Source organism: Rhinatrema bivittatum, chromosome 11 (assembly GCF_901001135.1).
Source record: "Rhinatrema bivittatum chromosome 11, aRhiBiv1.1, whole genome shotgun sequence".
In the NCBI taxonomy this organism is placed as follows: Eukaryota; Metazoa; Chordata; class Amphibia; order Gymnophiona; family Rhinatrematidae; genus Rhinatrema; species Rhinatrema bivittatum.
Window position 1 is genome coordinate 22,819,763 of NC_042625.1, and position 18,262 is coordinate 22,838,024.

The window sequence follows — 18,262 nt, forward strand, 5'->3', positions numbered from 1 at the left end:
TGCCTCTTCTCCAAGCTGAACAGCCCTAGCCTCTTTAGTCTTTCCTCATAGGAGAGCTGTTCCATCCCCTTTATCATTTTGGTTGCCCTTCTCTGTACCTTCTCCATCGCAACTATATCTTTTTTGAGATGCGGCGACCAGAATTGTACACATTTTATTTTATCATTAACTTCTGAAATGGTGGTTGGCCCTCAAGAAGTCCTCTAAAAACCTAATGGAAGCTTAATGTACTTTGACCTGCCCTCTTCCCCCAACCCAGTTTAAGTGCATTGGTTCTTGGAGATAGTAGTATATGGAACTTTCACTGGAGTAGTTCACTCAGTCCCTGCAGCAACTCTTCACTCTCCTTAGATTTCCTTTTGAGGGAGGAACTGCCAGGAGGACTGTGCTGCTCATAATATTGCTGTAGCTGCTAATATTCCTGACAGCAGCAGAGCCCAGCGCTACATCTGTTAGAGTAGAGATTAGTAGAGTGGATATAGCAGTAAAGGCATGCAGTGGGAGGAGGAAGGGGTTAAATCTAGCTGCACTCACAAGTAAGAAATATCACTCTCAAGCTTACAAAATGCAAGTGGTATTTTAGAGGGGTGATGGTTGAGAATGTTAATGGAAAAATTATTTAAATGTGCAAACATTGACTGAATGTGATGACAGGAAAGGGCAATGTCATACAACTTAGTGTTTAAGACACTTAAATTCAAAATCTGGGAATTCTGCCCCTGCTAGTATTATCTGTTAAGTAGATCTTGCAAGAATGAAACTGATTCTATTCCTGTTTACATTCAGAACATACCTGGCCTCCAATACCATGTGCAGAGCTGATACTTCAGCTTGGATTTATTCTCAGCACGACATGTCCTGAACATAATGCTTGGATGTTAAGTATAAAGATAATGTTCAGTTAATACCAGGTACTGCTACCAGTCTTCGATAGCATTTGTGCAGCAGTTTAAAGCTGTCAGTGCATTTAGAAAAAAGCTCAATATTAGTGTTGAATTTTGTAAGTAAAGAAATCATTATGTCTGAAACAGTTATCCATTAGTTAAATCTTTTTACTTATATGGTGGCATGTAGAGGGTTTTTAGCTCAAGGATGGGGGTTAGACAGATTGAAAATGAGATTTGTGAAATTGGTATCAATGACTTATAATTGCAGAAATAAGTTTTTAATTAAAAATTTTCAACATTGATTCTAATATTAAATATTTACATATATCCAGATTGATATTGACTACATAATTTTCTAGTCAAAACATACACACCAAACTTTCTGTCCCATTGTTTGATGTACAGTCAGCAAATTCAACATGCTGATATCAAGAAAAGTACCCCTGACTTTATTCAATGCACCACATGCATATTTCTTTCAAACTGAAGTTCTTTTTTTGTACCAGAGTTGTAACATCATAAAGAAATGACAACAGAAAAGGGACCAATAGTCCATCCAGTCCTGTCCAGCAAGCTTCCCATGGTAGTTATCTGCTGTGCCGTGCAGGTTACCCCCATGTATCAGTCAGTGCTGCTTGACTTGTTTTGCTTGTGATCTGTAAACGTTAGAGAGAGGAAACTGTCAAACAATATTCTTAGAACTGTGATGGTGAGCCTTTGGTACTTGTAGCTGGTTCATCTGGCACGTGTCAAAGCTTCCAACATAAAATTCTTCTGGAAAAAATTGACAAAATAGTATCAAATCATTAGGTCCTGATGGTGTTCCCCACAAAGTTCTGAAGGAACTAAACTATGAAATTTCAGACCTGCAACTGATGGTCATTAAAATCTGCCACTGTATTTAAGGACTGGAGGGTAATTCTGTATTTTCCCAAAAGGTTTAGTATGGGCACCAGGAGGAGGCTGCTGCAGTAGCTTGCATGGACCTGGGGAGGAGGCTGTAGTGATTGCAGCCTGTATGGGCCAGCTGAAGGGAAGGAGGAGGAGCAGAGAAATGCAGAGGTCTTGTTGGCTGAATAAGGAGAGAACTGGGGTGGGGAGGCAGAGAAAGCTTGGGGGTTCTTGCTCAGGGGTGGAGGCAGAACAGGGACAGGTGGGGGAAGCTGAGGGTTGGGAAAAAGTGGTTGATTTCTGGAAGAGAGCTGGGGTGGGGGGAGAGGATAAACTTTTTGATGGGGAAAATCTGCACAAAATTATTAATCTTTGAATAATTTTGTGTTGCCTTTTTTTTTTTTTTAATTACTCACTGATTTATATGGTTGAACAAATAGTTGATAACATTTTGCAGAATTTTAAAATGTGCAGAGGTTTTAAAGTGTTTTGCGTAGAATTCCTCCATGAGCCAGCAGTTGGAATTTTTTTGAAGGTGTAAAGTATGGGGTGGGGAAGGGCAAGCCAGTCAATAATAATCTAGATTTTCCGAAGGCATTTGGTAAAGTACTTATGAGAGGCTTCTCAGGTAATGATAGGCATTGTCCTATTGTGCATTGGCAATTGGTTAAAGGGTAGAAAGCAGTAGGTCTAAATGGTCAGTTTACTCAATGGAGAGAAGTGAATAGTGTGCTCTGGGGATCTGTACTGAGACCAGGGTTCAACTTATTGCTCACTTTTCCAAATCATTGAGTAAGTGAGGTATTCAGATTTGTAGATGATAAAATTATTTGAAATGGTTAAAACATGAGCAGATTGTGAGGACTTGTAGGATGACTTTGCAAGACTTCTGACTGTGCACCTGAATAGCAGATACATTTAATGAGGGTAAATGCAAATTCATGTACATATGTAAAAAAAAAAAATCATAACTGCACACAATGCTGGATTCCATATTAGGAGTTACCACCCAGGAAAAGGATCTTTGTAGTCATTGTGGACAATATGTTGAATTCCTCAGCTCAGTGTGTAGTGGCAGACAAAACCAAATAGAAGAACTGATTTATAGTAATGTCTGCCTATTAAATTCATGGTGCAACCACACTGTGACTATTGTGCATCATCTCAAAAGAAATGGAGGAACTTTAAAAGATACCTTTTGTCATTTTTGTTCCCCTTCTCTGTATGGAATGGCTTCCTTTTAAGAGAAGCTGAACAGGCTATGGGCTCAGTTTGGAGAAGAGATAATTGAGAGGGGACATGATAGTTTATAAAATCATGAGTTGGGATGGAACAAGTTAATAGGAGCAGTTTATCCTTTCAGAGTAGTATTAGGGCTAGGGGATACTGGGGTAGATTTTCAAATAGCGCGAATTGGCCTACTTTTGCTGGCGCATCAGGCGCCAGCAAAAGTACGCTGGATTTTAGTAGATACGCGTGGAGCTGCGCGTATCTGCTAAAAACCTGGATCGGCGTGCGCAAGGCTATCTATTTTGTATAGCCGGCGCGCGCCGAGCCGCGCAGCCTACCCCCGTTCCCTCCGAGGCCGCTCCGAAATCGGAGCGGCCTCGGAGGGAACTTCCTTTTGCCCTCCCCTCACCTTCCCCTCCCTTCCCCTACCCTAACCCACCCGCCCGGCCCTGTCTAAGCCCCCCCCTTACCTTTGTCGGGGGATTTACGCCTCCCAGAGGGAGGCGTAAATCCCCGCGCGCCAGTGGGCCTCTTGCGCGCTGGGACGCGACGTGGGGGCGGGTACGGAGGGCGCGGCCATGCCCCCGGACCGCTCCGGGCCGTAGCCACGCCCCCGTACCCGCCCCCAAATCGCTGCCGCCACGCCCCCAAAACGCCGCTGCGCTCGGTCCCGCCCCCGACACGCCCCCTCCGAAAACCCCGGGACTTACGCGAGTCCCGGGGCTCTGCGCGCGCCGGTAGGCCTATGTAAAATAGGCCTACCGGCGCGCAGGGCCCTGCTCGCCTAAATCCGCCCGGATTTGGGCGGATTTAGGCGAGCAGGGCTCTGAAAATCCGCCCCACTATGTATAACTGGTTTTAGATTAAAAACACTTTTTTTTCCAGTCTATTAGACTTGTTACCCCCTGCCTTTCTAGTCAAAACTGCTCAATTAAGTTGTGGTTAAGGCTGCTAGTGTAGCTGGGTTTAAAAGAAAGTATGGACAAGTCCATTAGCAGCTATGAATCAGGGAGGTTTGAAGGTGGTTACTTCTGGGGATGAGCAATAGAGAATGGATCTCCACATTATGATCTGCCGGGTACTTCCAAGTGTCCCAGGTTGGCCATAGTGGGATACAGGATTCTCATGATATATAAAATATATACTATATCCAGTTTTGAAAAAGCACCACTTAAACCAGATATAATATTCTGCCCTGCATGTCTTGTCCATTGTTTCCTCTCCTCTCTGGATTTTGATGTAAGTCCAATGGTTAGTTTCTAAAAATAAGGTGGTAGCTCAGCACCGGTGGCAGCCTCTATTGAGAGGAAAGCAAGTTCAAAAAGATTCCAGATCAGCAACCTAGCATAACCCAGCAGAAAAATCCCCCCTGTTTAAAAGTCTAACATGAACCTTCTCCAGTTTTTCCCAATGAGTAAGAGGACCTGGGTGTGGTTGGCTCGATGGTGCCGGTACTGAGGTTAGAGCAGGAGTTGCTGTTTCTAGCATCCTTGTTCTCTGAATATTACTCAGACTGAATAACAAAACACATCTGCTGCAGGTGTTCATTGTAATTCTCTGTGAAGCTACTGAGCAGATAGATCTTTTTGTAAATACTCGTTTTGTAATATGCAAACTAAATTTATTCCCCTTCATCCCTTTCCCACTACATAAGAAAGTTTTGCTATTTTAGTTGTTTAATCATGACTCAGTCAGTAATAGTAATCTAAAAAACAGTATCAGTATACATGTATGTTCTAATCATTAGATTAGACTTGCAATTTCCATATAATGGCTAAAATAGTTTAAAATATTTAGGTCAATATAAAAGTGAAATTGAGCATTTGTACATTTTAAGGATTTTAACAAATTTTTTTTCTGCTTGAAAGGTTTTACAGAGGAGTGTTGCACATTTGGAGTATAAACATTGTGCTGCCAGAAATGAATTTTTGTCTTTCAATTTGTTAGGATTGATTGCCCCTAATTCTTGAAGAGGTTTGGAGGACTTGAAATGCTGTGATTGCTTAAGGTACAGTTAGGTAATCATGAATTGAGCACCTCTGCATTTCTTTTGGAAAGCATGCTTGTGTACAACAGGCAGAGGAAAGAGCAGTCAGGTGCCTGGTAGTGCACACTAGATTTAAATTATCTAATTAAAGTAATGTCCATTCCCCTTTGTCCTGCTCTTTCCTCTGCCTGTTGTAGTGCGTGTGTGTGTGTGTGTGTGTGACATGTCCTCAAGCAGTAAAATGAAGACTGCAATTTGTTTCACTTGCATGCTAAATCCGATTTCACCAGAGCTCCTGTAGTGAAAGTCTAAAGAACTAATTCCTTTGAACTTCTCATTTTGGTTTGCCCTCACATCCACTACAGATTGTGTAGCGTAGACTGGGCATTTCCCAAGCTGTAGTCTTGCAGTCTTTGTATTTTTATGTAGACTACAATGTGGGTTTTGAAAAGATTGAAATGAAACTCAGCCTATTTCACACTTCTTTCTACAGTCTGACTGATAAATTAAAGGCACTAGGGACAAAGGTAAATATGCTTGAAAGCTGATAGTATGTATTCTGCTTTTTTTTCAGTAAGAAGTTTGCATGATTGGCAATAAACAGTACAGGCTTTGAAACCCTACATTAAACCATGTATAAATTAAATTCCTTTTTTCTCATATTTGAACTAAAATAAAATAGGTTCTGAAAGTAAGGATAAGGATTAATTTTACTTTTTCTTTCAAGATCAGTTAGGTTTTGTGGTTTGAATAAGGTGCATGTATATGTTGTATCTATTGCATATGGGCTTGCTATTAGTGACTGATAGAAAAGCAGGCATGGATGACATTCTAGTAAGCCTTGTTTTTTTTCCTATAATCTTAGACATGTTTAGAACAAACTCCGGTTCTATATCTTAGACTTTATTTCATCAGATGGAAAATCCTGGTGGTTGTGTAGTTTTGTTAGGCTTTTGTTACTTTTGTATGTATTTTATTAGTGATTGTTTTTATTGTGCCAAGCTTAGATAATTTTTTTAGCATGTAATAAAAATTAATCTGTAAAAGCAGTTGACAGAAAATACTATGTCCATTACTAATTACTTCCAGATGTTAATGACTGTTCCCCTTCCAGTTAAGGTATGATTTGCTTTAGGATTGTCATAGGACTAGATTTGTTACTTTTTTTTATATTCCACATTTCGTGACACTTCAAGGAGTATTATATTCAGATACTGTAGGTGTTTCCCTGTGTCCAGTGGACATACAATCTAAGTTTCTTTACCTGAAACAATGGAGGGTGAAGTGATTTGCCCAAGGTCACAAGGAATGTCTGTGGAATTTGAACCCTGACATACAGGCAGCTGCTCTAACCACTAGGCTGGTGACACAAAATGATTAAGAATCCATAGAAAATGTATCTGAGTAACTGGCTGGGAACCAAGAAACCAGGGTTCAGATTCTGCATCTCACTGGCACGTCATGACCTTGGGGCAAGGCACTTTGTCTCAGTGCATGAGAGACCCTCGTGGACTGTAAAGCCTTTTGAGGCAGGGATATGTTGTACATATGTAACTTGTTATAAAGCAGCCTTGTTATACACTATATAAATACTGAAATGAGAGCAAAAAAGAAAAATAAACTCTGTAGCTCCAAATACTAAGTTTGAGCCTTTTTCTTTTAAATAAAAAAGTTCATTCTGTTTCTATGGGGAAAAGCCTTTTTGATAAATGAAGTCCTAAATTGCTTTTATCCTATGTTAAATCTTCTCTGGACTCTGAAGGGCCTGGGTGCTGGTTGCTTTGGAAAGGGTTAGAGGGGAGAGGTTTTCTTTGTGTTAATTTATTTATGCCATGGCTTTAACTAGAATCTTGTCTTTTGGTGTTAAGGGATTAAACATTCCTCGCAACTGGCAGTTTCTTAAATCTGAGATCCAGGATCTGGGGGCTTTGATAGTACTACAACTATTTGAGTACCTTTTAGTGTGGCCTACTTTTCCCTCTTATTTTGCTGCAGCCTCTAAATCTGAGAAATCCAGGTGTGGGAATTCTATTTCATAAATATTTTGAATGTTTCATTAAAATGAGCTGCAAACCCTAATGGCAGATTTATTTTGGCAAAATTTGAAGCTGGGGGTAAAGTGTTTACTTTATTAAATGTGTACATCCCTAATACAAAGCAGGGCCCCTGTTGTGATGCTATTGGTACGCTTTTGAATGTGGAAGGGGAGGGTCATTTGATTGTGGCAGGGGATTTTAATTTGACCTTGATGTCACAATTGGGGGGCAGGGGATTGAATACCAGCAAGCATAGAAACCATCTTAAGCTTTTAATGAAATGATGGGATATTGTTGTTTGGAGGCATCGTTTTTTCCCATTTGCGAAACTATTCATTTTATTCTGGTCATAAATCCTATTCCCGAATTGATTTTTTTGGTGGATAAGGCAGTACTTGGTCAGGGCTCCAATGTGGAGATCGGAATAACTACCTGGTTGGACCGTGCTTCTATATGGTTAGACTTACAGTATAAGGGGATGGATGTCGGCAGGGAAAAGGTATTGGAAACTTAATGATACTTTATTGGACTAGGACTTCTGTGTGCAGCTGGCAGAGGATAGTGAGAGTATGTGGATAATGAAATGGGAAATACTAATCCTTCTCTTCTTTGGGACTGCTTAAAGGTTGTCACCCATAGGTGATTGATTTCCCGGGCAGCTTTTAAAAAGAGAGGGAAATTGACATTGAAACAAACTGCAACATTGGCTTCGTTACACAAAAAAGTTATCTAATGTGGTGTATATTAAATTACAGAGGGCTAGAAATGCTTTATACTCAGAACTTGATGCTGTCACTTTAAAGTTAAATTTGGTTAAACATTTTGAATGGGATAAGGCAAGCAGGCTGCTGGCTCACAGGTTGAAAAAACACATATATCAAAATCAAATTACTAGGGTCAGAAATACAGATAGCTTTTCGTTGCCCCTCTTCTACTGATATTTGGCTAAGGTTTATACATTTCTACAGGGAACTTTATAGTGCAAATACTTCTATCACCAATGTGCAGATCTTTACTTACTTTCTTTTAATCTTCCGAGAAACAATATTTTGGTAAGGAAATTGCAGCTTTTGAGATTCAACAAATGATCAAAGATCTTAGTGAATAAAGCCCCAGGTTTGGATGGTTTCATGGCCCAGTTTTATAAAAATACATTTTCTCCTGAATTGATACCTTTGATATTGGTGATTGTTTAATTCTTTATGGATGGGTACCTCTTTATTCCCCAGGTACAGTGTGGTGGGTATTACTATTCCAGCCAAACCTGGTCATGACCCAACTTCCTGTGGGTCATACCGGTCTATTTCTTTGCTTAATGTGGACCGTAAGATATTAGCAAATATTTTGGCTAATCATTTGAACAGAGTAATGGTCTGGGTGCCCCCCATGTTAGTTGGTATTACGTGGCTGCGCAAATCTGGGCTATTTTAGATTGGAATAGAAAAGGGGAACAGAAAATGTGGGTGATACTAGAACAAGCTATAATATGGGCGTTGACCTGGTAGACTTGGAAACCAATAGCCTGTCTGCCTCAGACTACAGATAATACTTTGAAGTTATGGAGGCAATAGCAGCAGAAATTAGTGGGCAGGAGGTGGTATTTCTTCAACTCATCCATTAATTATAATTCTTTTCTGGCAGGATGGAATATGCACTTTTTTAGAAATTGGATGGCAAATGGAATACACAGTCTAGATCAGTTGTGGGAAGCTGGGGTATATTTAATTTTCCCAGTTCTACAAGATAATTACCATTTGAGGAGTACTGATATATTTCTATATCTACAACTTCAAACATTTCATGGTAACAGAGAAAGTGGGGGAGGATTTACTTTTGGGTAAAACAGTTTGAACATTGGTGTGATCATGCAGATAAAATGAGTAATCATAAAATAACATATAGATTTCTTAATAAAGACCCCGGGGATAGGCCCCGCCTATACTAGGGAGAGGGGTTTAGGCCGTGAATTGTCAGAGGAGGAATGGGATCTGGTGTTCTTTAATACAAAGCGGAGCTCAATCTCCGTGGTGATATCTGAAAATAGCTATAAAGTATTAGAAGGTGGCACCTTACTCAGGTATGCCTCCACAAGGCTTATCCTAATAGAGATTTGTGTTGGAAAGGAACTTTTTCATATGTGGTGGGAGTGCCCAAAGATTGTTCAGTTCTGGGAGAATATTTTCACGTACATTCATGAGGTAATTCATGTACCAGTTGATCTTTCTCCCAAAAGTGTGTGTTCTGGATCTTCCCTTGGATAACTCTGCTGCTAGGTGGTGTTTGATGCATCACATTATATTATCTACAAGATGGGAGCTAGCCTCCTGTTGGAAATCGGTTGTAATACCATCGGTAATGACTCTTCTGCAGAGACTTGAGAAGATTTGTGAATTAAATATGCTAACAGCAATTAAACATCACAATATTTTAAGATTTAATCATGTGTGGGATCCTTTTGTACAGTGGATTTCTTTGCGCTAGCAATTTTATTTAAGGATTGGGTAATGCAATCCCCCCCCCCCCCAAAAGGGCTCCTGGGGGTCAGCAAAATATTGTAACCTTAGGAGTTTGGTACTTGCTATCTGGCTGGATTAAAGTTTCAGCTGGCTGTCTGATTTTTTTTTTTTTTTTTTTGGGGGGGGGGGGGGGTAGGGGTTTGTCTCACACCCGTTCTTATTCTTCTTGTGGGGTGGGAGATGGATTACTTTAACATGGAGATGGGTGTGGCTTGTCCATGTAGTGTTTACAATAAAATCTGTGGAAGAAAGTCTTGCATGTTTGGAGATTGTATCTTTATTGTACATTGTTTAATACTGTGGCAATAAAATTACTTTTTTTTTTTTTTTGTAAATTGTAACTTGGTGTCAGATTCTGAAATGTTTGTTTTAAAGGCTTCCTTTCCATTAGCTGTGTGCTACAAATGCAGTATTCCTGCAGTGCTGTATATGAGTGAGGTGATAAAATGAAGGAAAATTGCAGAAACACCTGAATACAATTCACTTTTTGTTTAAATATATTTCTAGAACTTAATGCAGGACTTAATTGTGGTCAATTCCTAAATTTGATACGCGTGTATGACCCTCTGATGGTAAGCGGTGGATGGGAAGGGTATTAGAGTGCCAGGAAGGTTTCCCACTTAACCTTGCCTAATGGAAGTCTTTTCAGCCACATTGGAGAATGCGCCTGATCCTTGTATTGGTGGTGCTTTCCTCCTGCTCCTCTGGGTTTCCAACTCAATCTGAACCAGCCTCTGGTCTACGGTGCCATGAGTCTTCATTTAGCAATATCCAAGCTGTCTCCCCTGCCCCATGTTATTTTTATATCCCCCTCTGAATTCAGCCCACCCAGATCCTAAGTCTGCCCACTAGGTGCTGCCCATCTGGTCAAGGGAACAGGATTCTGGCCCAGGAATAAAACAAGTTTGCAAATCAGTATTCAGTAATTGCCACTAAGCTACTGTGCCAGCACTGATAAGTGAATTTTACTTAAGATTATATAGTATTCTAAAATAGTGTTGGGGGAATAATTCCAGGCAACTGAATTATATCTATGTGAAAGTGCTTCTTAGAGTTTAGCACATGCTAGTAAACCTTAATGAATTTTTTTGAATTTTTTATTTAGTTTATTTAATACTCTCTTATATTCTGCAAAATCTATCAGCATATTCAATTCTTGAGCTTCCAGTTCAGGTTTAGCTGTTGGCGTTCCTTTTCAGTAAATAGGCATTGAGAAAAATATTCTGAGCATGTTTTGTCAAAATCTGGATGACTTAAACGTACACATGGTTTTCTCTGTGGCAATTTTTCCATGTTTATAATTGGTTATTTCACCATTTACCTGCACAGATCATATGAGGAAAATGTGCAAAAACTGGTTTAAAAAAAAAAACCCAGAGAAACTTTACCCAATGTTTGTTTTTTAAAGGAAAACTGCCATAACCTATTAATTGCAGTAATTATCTCAAGTTGTCATTGAATGGGCCCTGACTTAAAAACAAACAACTCTGGAGGGAGTCTCCTTCCTCTTAGAATAAATAACCTGACTTGACTTTCACTTTGTGGCTCCTCCTCACATTGCAGAAAGGGCTTCTGGTTGATACTGCTTTTGATGCAGAGAGCTAGCCAGCTGTTCCATGACAACATTGCCAGCAATTATCTTAGCTGACACCAAAACTAGTGTTTCCAATGACTTTGTGTCTGGCATTTGTATATGCTGCCTCCTCTGCTCTTTGCGTTTATATTTTAATGCTCAACAAAAAAATAATATATATATATATGCCTCAAAGGATAAGGGTTTTCATGTTTTCAGTTTGTGAGAACTTTCCTTTATTAAGCTCTGCCTTATTCGTTTGTTCCTGGTATTGTCTTTCCTTGAAAGACAGTCTGTGCAAGCTGGGTCTAGCCCGTAATATTGAGTTTAGAGGGTTGCTGGTTGCTCAGCTGTTAAAAGGTTTAACAATAATGTGTTCCCAGAGAGTGACAGGCAGTGCACCACATTTCAGGGGGAAGCATTGGCTCGCTGTTCATGTGGAATTGTGATAGCTGAAAACCAGCTGCTATCATATGTCCACATAAACCTCCTCACATCAGGGGAGGGTATTCAAATACTTTTCCCATTTTTGGCCTTGCTCATTGTTTGTCTAATGCTATTTTCTCTCACTGCTCAAGGGCATAGTAGTGTACATTAATTTTCATGTGCAGTAGTGGTATGAAAGGGGAACATTGAGTTAAACTGCTAGATGGTCATTTTTCACAGTAATTTCTTTAGCTTTTTTTTTGGTTTGCAGTTGTAATACATACTGAAACTTTCTATAGAAAAATAATAAAGCTGCTCGTACCAGAGAGGAGACATCCCAAACTCCCCTATTTCATCCTCGCCTAGACTACTTAAAAATAAATAAAAATGTTGAAAGCCAGTAGTGGAGGCTTTTTATAATTTAAAATTAATAAATACGTTCTTGGGTAGCAGTTCTTCCAAGGAATACTCTGATTTTTTTTTCTTTTACTTTCAACCTTGCTCTACTGCTTGACTGTACAGGCTTGGAGACTGCAGACTACAGCACTGCCGGCACTTCTGACTGCATAGTCTCTTAATGTTAGCTATTGCTTCTAGTTGCATAAGCAGCTCCAGTAGGAATTTCTATGCACGTTAAAATTCCCTGCAGTAAAACGAGAAGGGAATTGTCATCACCAGGCCTTTCGTGGACAGGCTCGTGTCTTTGCATTGCTAAAAACTTTTCTAGCTTGTTTCTTGTTCTATAAGATTTCTTAGACCTCATAGTAAAATTTTTTTTAAGCTTTATAACTGTTAATTGCACATTTTCAGTCCAGGTTTTTATGAATGTAAATATCTGCTGTGTATTTTACTTCAGTAGGCAGTTTATGTATATTTGAGGAGTGTCGACCAAATACATTTTTAAAGAGCTAATTGCTTATTAGTCAAGAGTTCACGTATTGACCTTCTATTATGTGCATAGGGAAGTGCTGTGGGACAACTTTTTTTTTATAGTAGTCATTTTCAGTTGACTCTTAAGAACTGCACAGATTGCTGTTGAAATACTAATACCCATGTTTAGGAAAATGAAATAAATGTGGATTTTTGGTCCTGTTTTTCAGTAATGCCTGGGGGCGCATGTATGTAGGGGGTCTGTGTGTCTACATGTAGATCTCAAAGGACATTGTGTTGTAACGTGAGTGAGCAGTGAGAGGGACAGTTTGCTACATTAAAGCCCAGTGTTGACAACTTTGCTGATTTTTGGGCTACTTTTGAGCTAGAGCTGGTTTAGATACATTGATAAATTCTTGCTCATAAAATCCTGCATCCTCAGTTGCAAAAGGAGAAGGCGTTTAACTTGTTTTCAACCGCATCCCCTTCAGAGGGACAGTATGGTGTTTTAATATAGTAAAAGCTTTGGTTTTAGCAAACTAATGACAAATATAAAAACACGAATTCAGAAAAAATATTTTAATGAAATGTTTTACAGTTCCTTCAAATAAATACCAGTCAGTTGTTCTGCAATCTTGCACTTTTGTTTAAAACTTTTTTAATGAGAAATATTGAAAATAAAAGACCTTTAATTTCTGATTTGTAAAACCAGATTTGCTTCCACTTTGCCACATAAGTGTCTTTACACTATTTATAATTGATTAAATTGGATAGCGAGTGTCATCTCTGGGCCACGGATCGGAAGCAAGGGCATGACCAACTTGACACGGTACATGTCTGGTTAGCTTCATATGAGAGTTTTAAATTGCATTTGGGACTCTAACACTCTCTCTCCTGTGAGGAATCTTGCAGATTTATTCCCCTGTATCTGACTGGCCAAACTGTATGTTTAATTAGGTTCAGCCTTAAAATGCTCTCCTGCAGTGGAAACTACCTGTTTTTATAGAATGCTTGAAGTAGATAAAATTGTAACTGGGCCTGTGTTGTCATTAAACCTTTACTTCAACAATTACCTGTAATATAAAACAATAAAATGGTGGCATTTTGCTAATAATAAACTTGCTGTTTTTTAATCCATAGTTGGAGACAAAGTGCCTGCTGATATAAGACTTGTTTCAATCAAATCTACAACCCTGAGAGTAGACCAGTCAATCCTCACAGGTATAATTTTCATCTGACTATACATTGGATTTATAAACATAACATTTTAGTACCTGTTTCACTTTGAATGGAAATTGTATATTCCTGGAATATCTTATGTGGATGTTATAATGAAGGGATTTTTCAGTTCCTCTGTAACTTGGTAGTAAAACTATTTGGGTGGCTAAAGTTGCATCAAAACATTTGCTTGTGATGTATCCTTGGCTCTTCCTAAAGGAGGAAAAATGTATCAGATTTTCCAGTCTTTGGACAGACCATCCAGAGTGCCCCACTCTTATTCTATTTATTTTAACCCCCATCACCCCCCCCCCCCTCAGAATGCAGTACTGGTTTAGATTACAATAGACTACAGATTCTTAATCCACAACCAGGGTGGAAAGGAGAATTTTAAAACTGCACATTTAAGTGACATTAATTATAGCACTTTTATTTTATCCCTTTTTTCTCCCATTTCATTTTTCAGCCTTTCCCAATAATGCAGCAAGGGAAGAAAAAAATTAAAATGCATGTTCTCAGAACAGATTGCAATCTTTAGCAGTGCTTTGAGTGCAAGGGATCTTAATCCATCAGTTTACTTTTAAATTCTTTCAGCGCATGTCCCTTGGGGGTGGCTGAAGTTTCAAAGCCATTTTGCACACAAAACTTGTACTTTATGTGAATAAGTGGTTAGAAAATAGCCTGCGGCTCAGTGTGCATAAGTACATGCTCAGGTGTGTATCTTATGTGAGCTTGAGGGTGGAGTTGTAATTTACCAGCATATTTGCAAACACACTTTAAAATAAACTAAAATGTTAATCTGCACAAGTTACGTCTATGAAGAGAAGGTTTAACTTTGAGCATGTTAATCTGGGCATATATCGGGCCAGTTATCTTAGCATTTTCAAAGCAAATTTGTTTTTAGTTTGCTTTGAAAATGTTGGCGCTAAACTGCATGTACAAGTTACACACAGATTTTAGTCCTACCCACACAGTTATAAAATTACCCTCCCTGAATTATTCATAGGTCCTTCTTTTTCTGCAGCTTAAAAGTAGTATAACGCTAACTTGTCTGTGAGCTGTTAGTAAAAAGAATTTTAAGAATCCAGGTTTTGGAAGAGTAACAAGTTGCACGTTTTCCATTCCACCATCACTCAAACCTGTGTCATTCTCCTTGTGCATCAGACCTAGACACTTGGTTTTGTTTTATTTCATTTCTGCTAGGACAAACAGGATGGTAGTCCTCATACATGGGTGACATCTGGAGCCCACTGAGCATGCCACTATCCACTTGTCCGTGCAGGGTCCCTCTTCAATCTCTTACGTGGAGCTGTCATCTCGCAGTTGTGGAGCTCGTACTCTTTTTTTTTTTTTTTTTTTTTTTTTTTCCTCTTGGGAAAAAATTTTTTCTGCGCCGGGTCCATCTCCATGCCTCCCAGTTTCTAGTTAGTTGGCGGCTCAGTAAGATTTACCTTCTTTGCGGTCAACTCCCAGTAGTGGCTCCCTTCGGGGGCCAATGGTCATTGACCGCTTGCTGGCTACCCCAACAGTTTTTCCACATGGAATCAGGTTTTCTTCAGTGCCCCCAGTGCCCTCTGTCCCTTAAAAATCCACATGAAGTCTGCATCCTTTGCCTGGGAGCATCACATGATGTTCAGTGGTGTTTTTGTGACAATATATGACCCCCAAGGGCTGGCGCACCCATTTGAACAAGATAGAGAAGCTGCTTGTGTCCAAGAGGTCCAAACCCATGACACTGGTGTCGGGGGGGGGGGGGGGGGGCGCATCAACACCAAAGGGCTGGGGGGAACTGATGGACACCAGTCCCTCAGTGTTCACCCCTCTGCTGGTGCCACTGGTGGAGAAGGGTGCCAGGGATTGGCCTTCATCTGTCTCCTCATTAGAAGACCTCTAGATTGTCATCTCCTCCCTCAAGTGCTGGGGAGACTGTTTCTGGGGCTTCCCACGGTGCTCGGCCCAGTCACCAGTCTCAGTCCTCGCACAGTGTCGGGCTGAAGTTGGCACCAGTTCCTGCTGTGATAACCCCAAAGCAATCCCGCGGCGAGGAAGTATCTCTCTCCATCGATGCTGGGAGTCTGAGGCGTTCCCTACCGATTCCAGTGCCGGGCACCAATCTCCCTCTGGGCTCTAAGGGAGATCTGGCTATGCCGCCGTCACCTCAGGCTGTCCTGTCGTAGGCAGTCTTTGAGGAGGAGTTAGAGTGGAGGGTGCAGTTGGTGGTGGTTCAATCCCTTCAGGGCATCAAGCCGCCGGCCCCACTGGTGCCGGAGCCTGCACTTTAATGTTCTTCTTGGCATTCTCCTTACGCAGCCAATGCTGGTATCCAGGGTGCCATAGATACCCCAACAGCCATCGGTGCCTCCTACTGATGCTATCCCAATTCTGGGATCCGAGGAGGAGAAGAGGGCCTTTGAGGCTGGAGAGGCCATCGAGACTCTCAGTTCCGAGGCTAGCGTTGCCTGTTCTGGGTCCGTCGGGGCCCTCAATGCTCTTGGTGCCCAAGTCGCTGGGCCTGGCAAGGCCCCACCCACAGGCATCTCTGGGCAATCTTAGTGAAGATGACACCTCTTACGACCTGTGGGGGGGGGTGATACCTAAGAGCCTTCTTCAGATGACTCCAGTGACCTCCCCTTGTACCCATCCCCCTCCAGAGGAGTGGCATCTATCTCTGCCTTTAACCTTTTCTGATTTTGTGCAGGCTAGGGCCAAAGCCATCCCGTTCCAGCTTCTCACAGAGGAGAATGCCAGACACAAGATGCTGGAGGTTCTCCAATTTGTGGATGCCCCAGAGGAGGTGATGGGTGTCCATGAGAATTTTCAAGACGTTGCTCCTTAGGGTTTGGGAGCACCCCATCTCCAAGCTTCTAGTGAACAGGAAGGCCGATGCAGTATACTTAGTACAGCATTCTATGGGGTTTGAGAAGCTTCAATTCCCACACCAATTGGTTGTGGTGGAGTCTGCCCTTAAGGCCAAGAGGTCTCACACCCATACCTCTGCTTCTCTGGGGTGGAGCGCAGGGTGCTGGATAGGAAGGTGTTTCAGGGGACCATGCTGATCGCCTGTATTGTCTCCTACTATTTATTATGACACAGTATTCTCAGAACTTCTGAAAGCAGATCCAGGACTTGAGCAAGCACCTGCCCTAGCAGCAGCAGGACACTTTTTTTCAGCGGTAGTCCAGCAGGGTCTTGAATGTGGCAAGCATGAGGGTGCGATCAACCTATAATGCTTTTGAGACCGTGGCAAGTGTAGTGGCCACAGGAATTGGTACCTGCCAGATGGCCTGGTTACGGACCTTGGATCTCTGACTGGAGGTGCAGGAGAGGCTCATGGACCTGCTGTGTACTGGTGAAAACATCTTTGACAAAGTGAGGGATGCTATGGCTCAGTTAAAGGATCATCATGAGACCCTGCAGCATCTCTCGGCCAGTATGACAGACCCGCCGTCCTCAGCTAGGAAATCCTTGTGTCAGTGCCCAAGGAGGTCCTACCGCCAGAGGAAATACTACCCTCCCGTCTGTTGCACCCAGTCCCAGCAGGTGAGCTCTAGGGCCCACCCTAGACAGCAATGGGCCCCCAGGCCTCAGCTGATGCCCCATGCAAGCCTTGCAATGGGGTTTTGACTATCTGAGAGGGAGCATAAAACCAAATGCCCATACCCTTGCTGCATGGCCCTCTGGTCAGAGGTTGGCTATGGTTCTTCCTGGAGCCTTGGCCCAGTGTTACCTCGGACCAGTGGATTCTCTCCATTGTTCACAGAGGGTACAGGCCTTAGTGACGTTATCCACCCTACACAGTTTTTCCATGACAGGATGGTTCTGCGCACGCAAACTAAGTTCCTGCCTAAGGTAGTGATAGATTTCCATCTTAACCAGTCAATTGTCCTGCCCACCTTTTTTCCCAGGCCTCATTCGCACCAGGGCAAATGGGCTCTGCACAGTTTGGATTGCAAGAGAGCCTTAGCCTTCTACCTGGAGCAGACAGCAGGCCATAGGCAGTCCAAGCAACTCTACATCTCTTTTGACAGGAATAGATTGGGAGTTGCGGTTTCCAAGCAGACTTTGTCCAACTGGTTGGCGAATTGTATCTCCTTCTGCTATGCTCAGGTGGGACTGCAGCTTGGGGACCATGTTAAGGCTCATTCTGTTAGGCCACCAGTCTCCAAGGCTCTATTTGCAAATGGTCCCTGTGGATGAGATCTGCCAGGCTGCGATGTGGAGTTCTCTCCACACTTTTGCCTCTTACTACTGTCTGGATAGGGATGGCTGATGCCATAGCAGTTTCGGCCAGTCTGTCCTTTAGAATATTTCAGCTGTAGAACCCAACTCTTCCTGCTCAGGGCCCATGGTTCAGGTTATCTCCCTCTGTTACCAGCAGCACCAGTGGTGTGTCCGTTGGCACCTGGTTAGGTGTCTGGTCTCATTGTTCAGGAGTAGCCTATAGCTAGGAATTCACCCATGTGAGGACTACCATCCTGCTTGTCCTAGGAGAAAGCAGAGTTGCTTACCTGTAACAGAAGTTGGATTTCTCATGTTCTATTTTTTTTGTAATTCTATGTTACGAGACTGAAGAGGGACTCTGTGTGGGTAGTGACATGCTAGGCAAGCTCAATGTATACAGTCAAAGT

At 41.7% G+C, this 18,262-nt stretch overlaps 1 protein-coding gene across 2 annotated transcripts in view; it reads left to right on the top strand.

The window, feature by feature from the left end:
• ATP2A2 (ATPase sarcoplasmic/endoplasmic reticulum Ca2+ transporting 2) overlaps positions 1-18,262 on the top strand; it is a 165,630-nt gene that overhangs the window by 67,375 nt on the left and 79,993 nt on the right. For both annotated transcript variants that reach the window (XM_029571797.1, XM_029571796.1), the window contains exon 6: positions 13,557-13,637. In XM_029571797.1, coding sequence (XP_029427657.1) covers positions 13,557-13,637 — 81 coding nt within the window. The remainder of the gene's footprint in view (positions 1-13,556; positions 13,638-18,262) is intronic.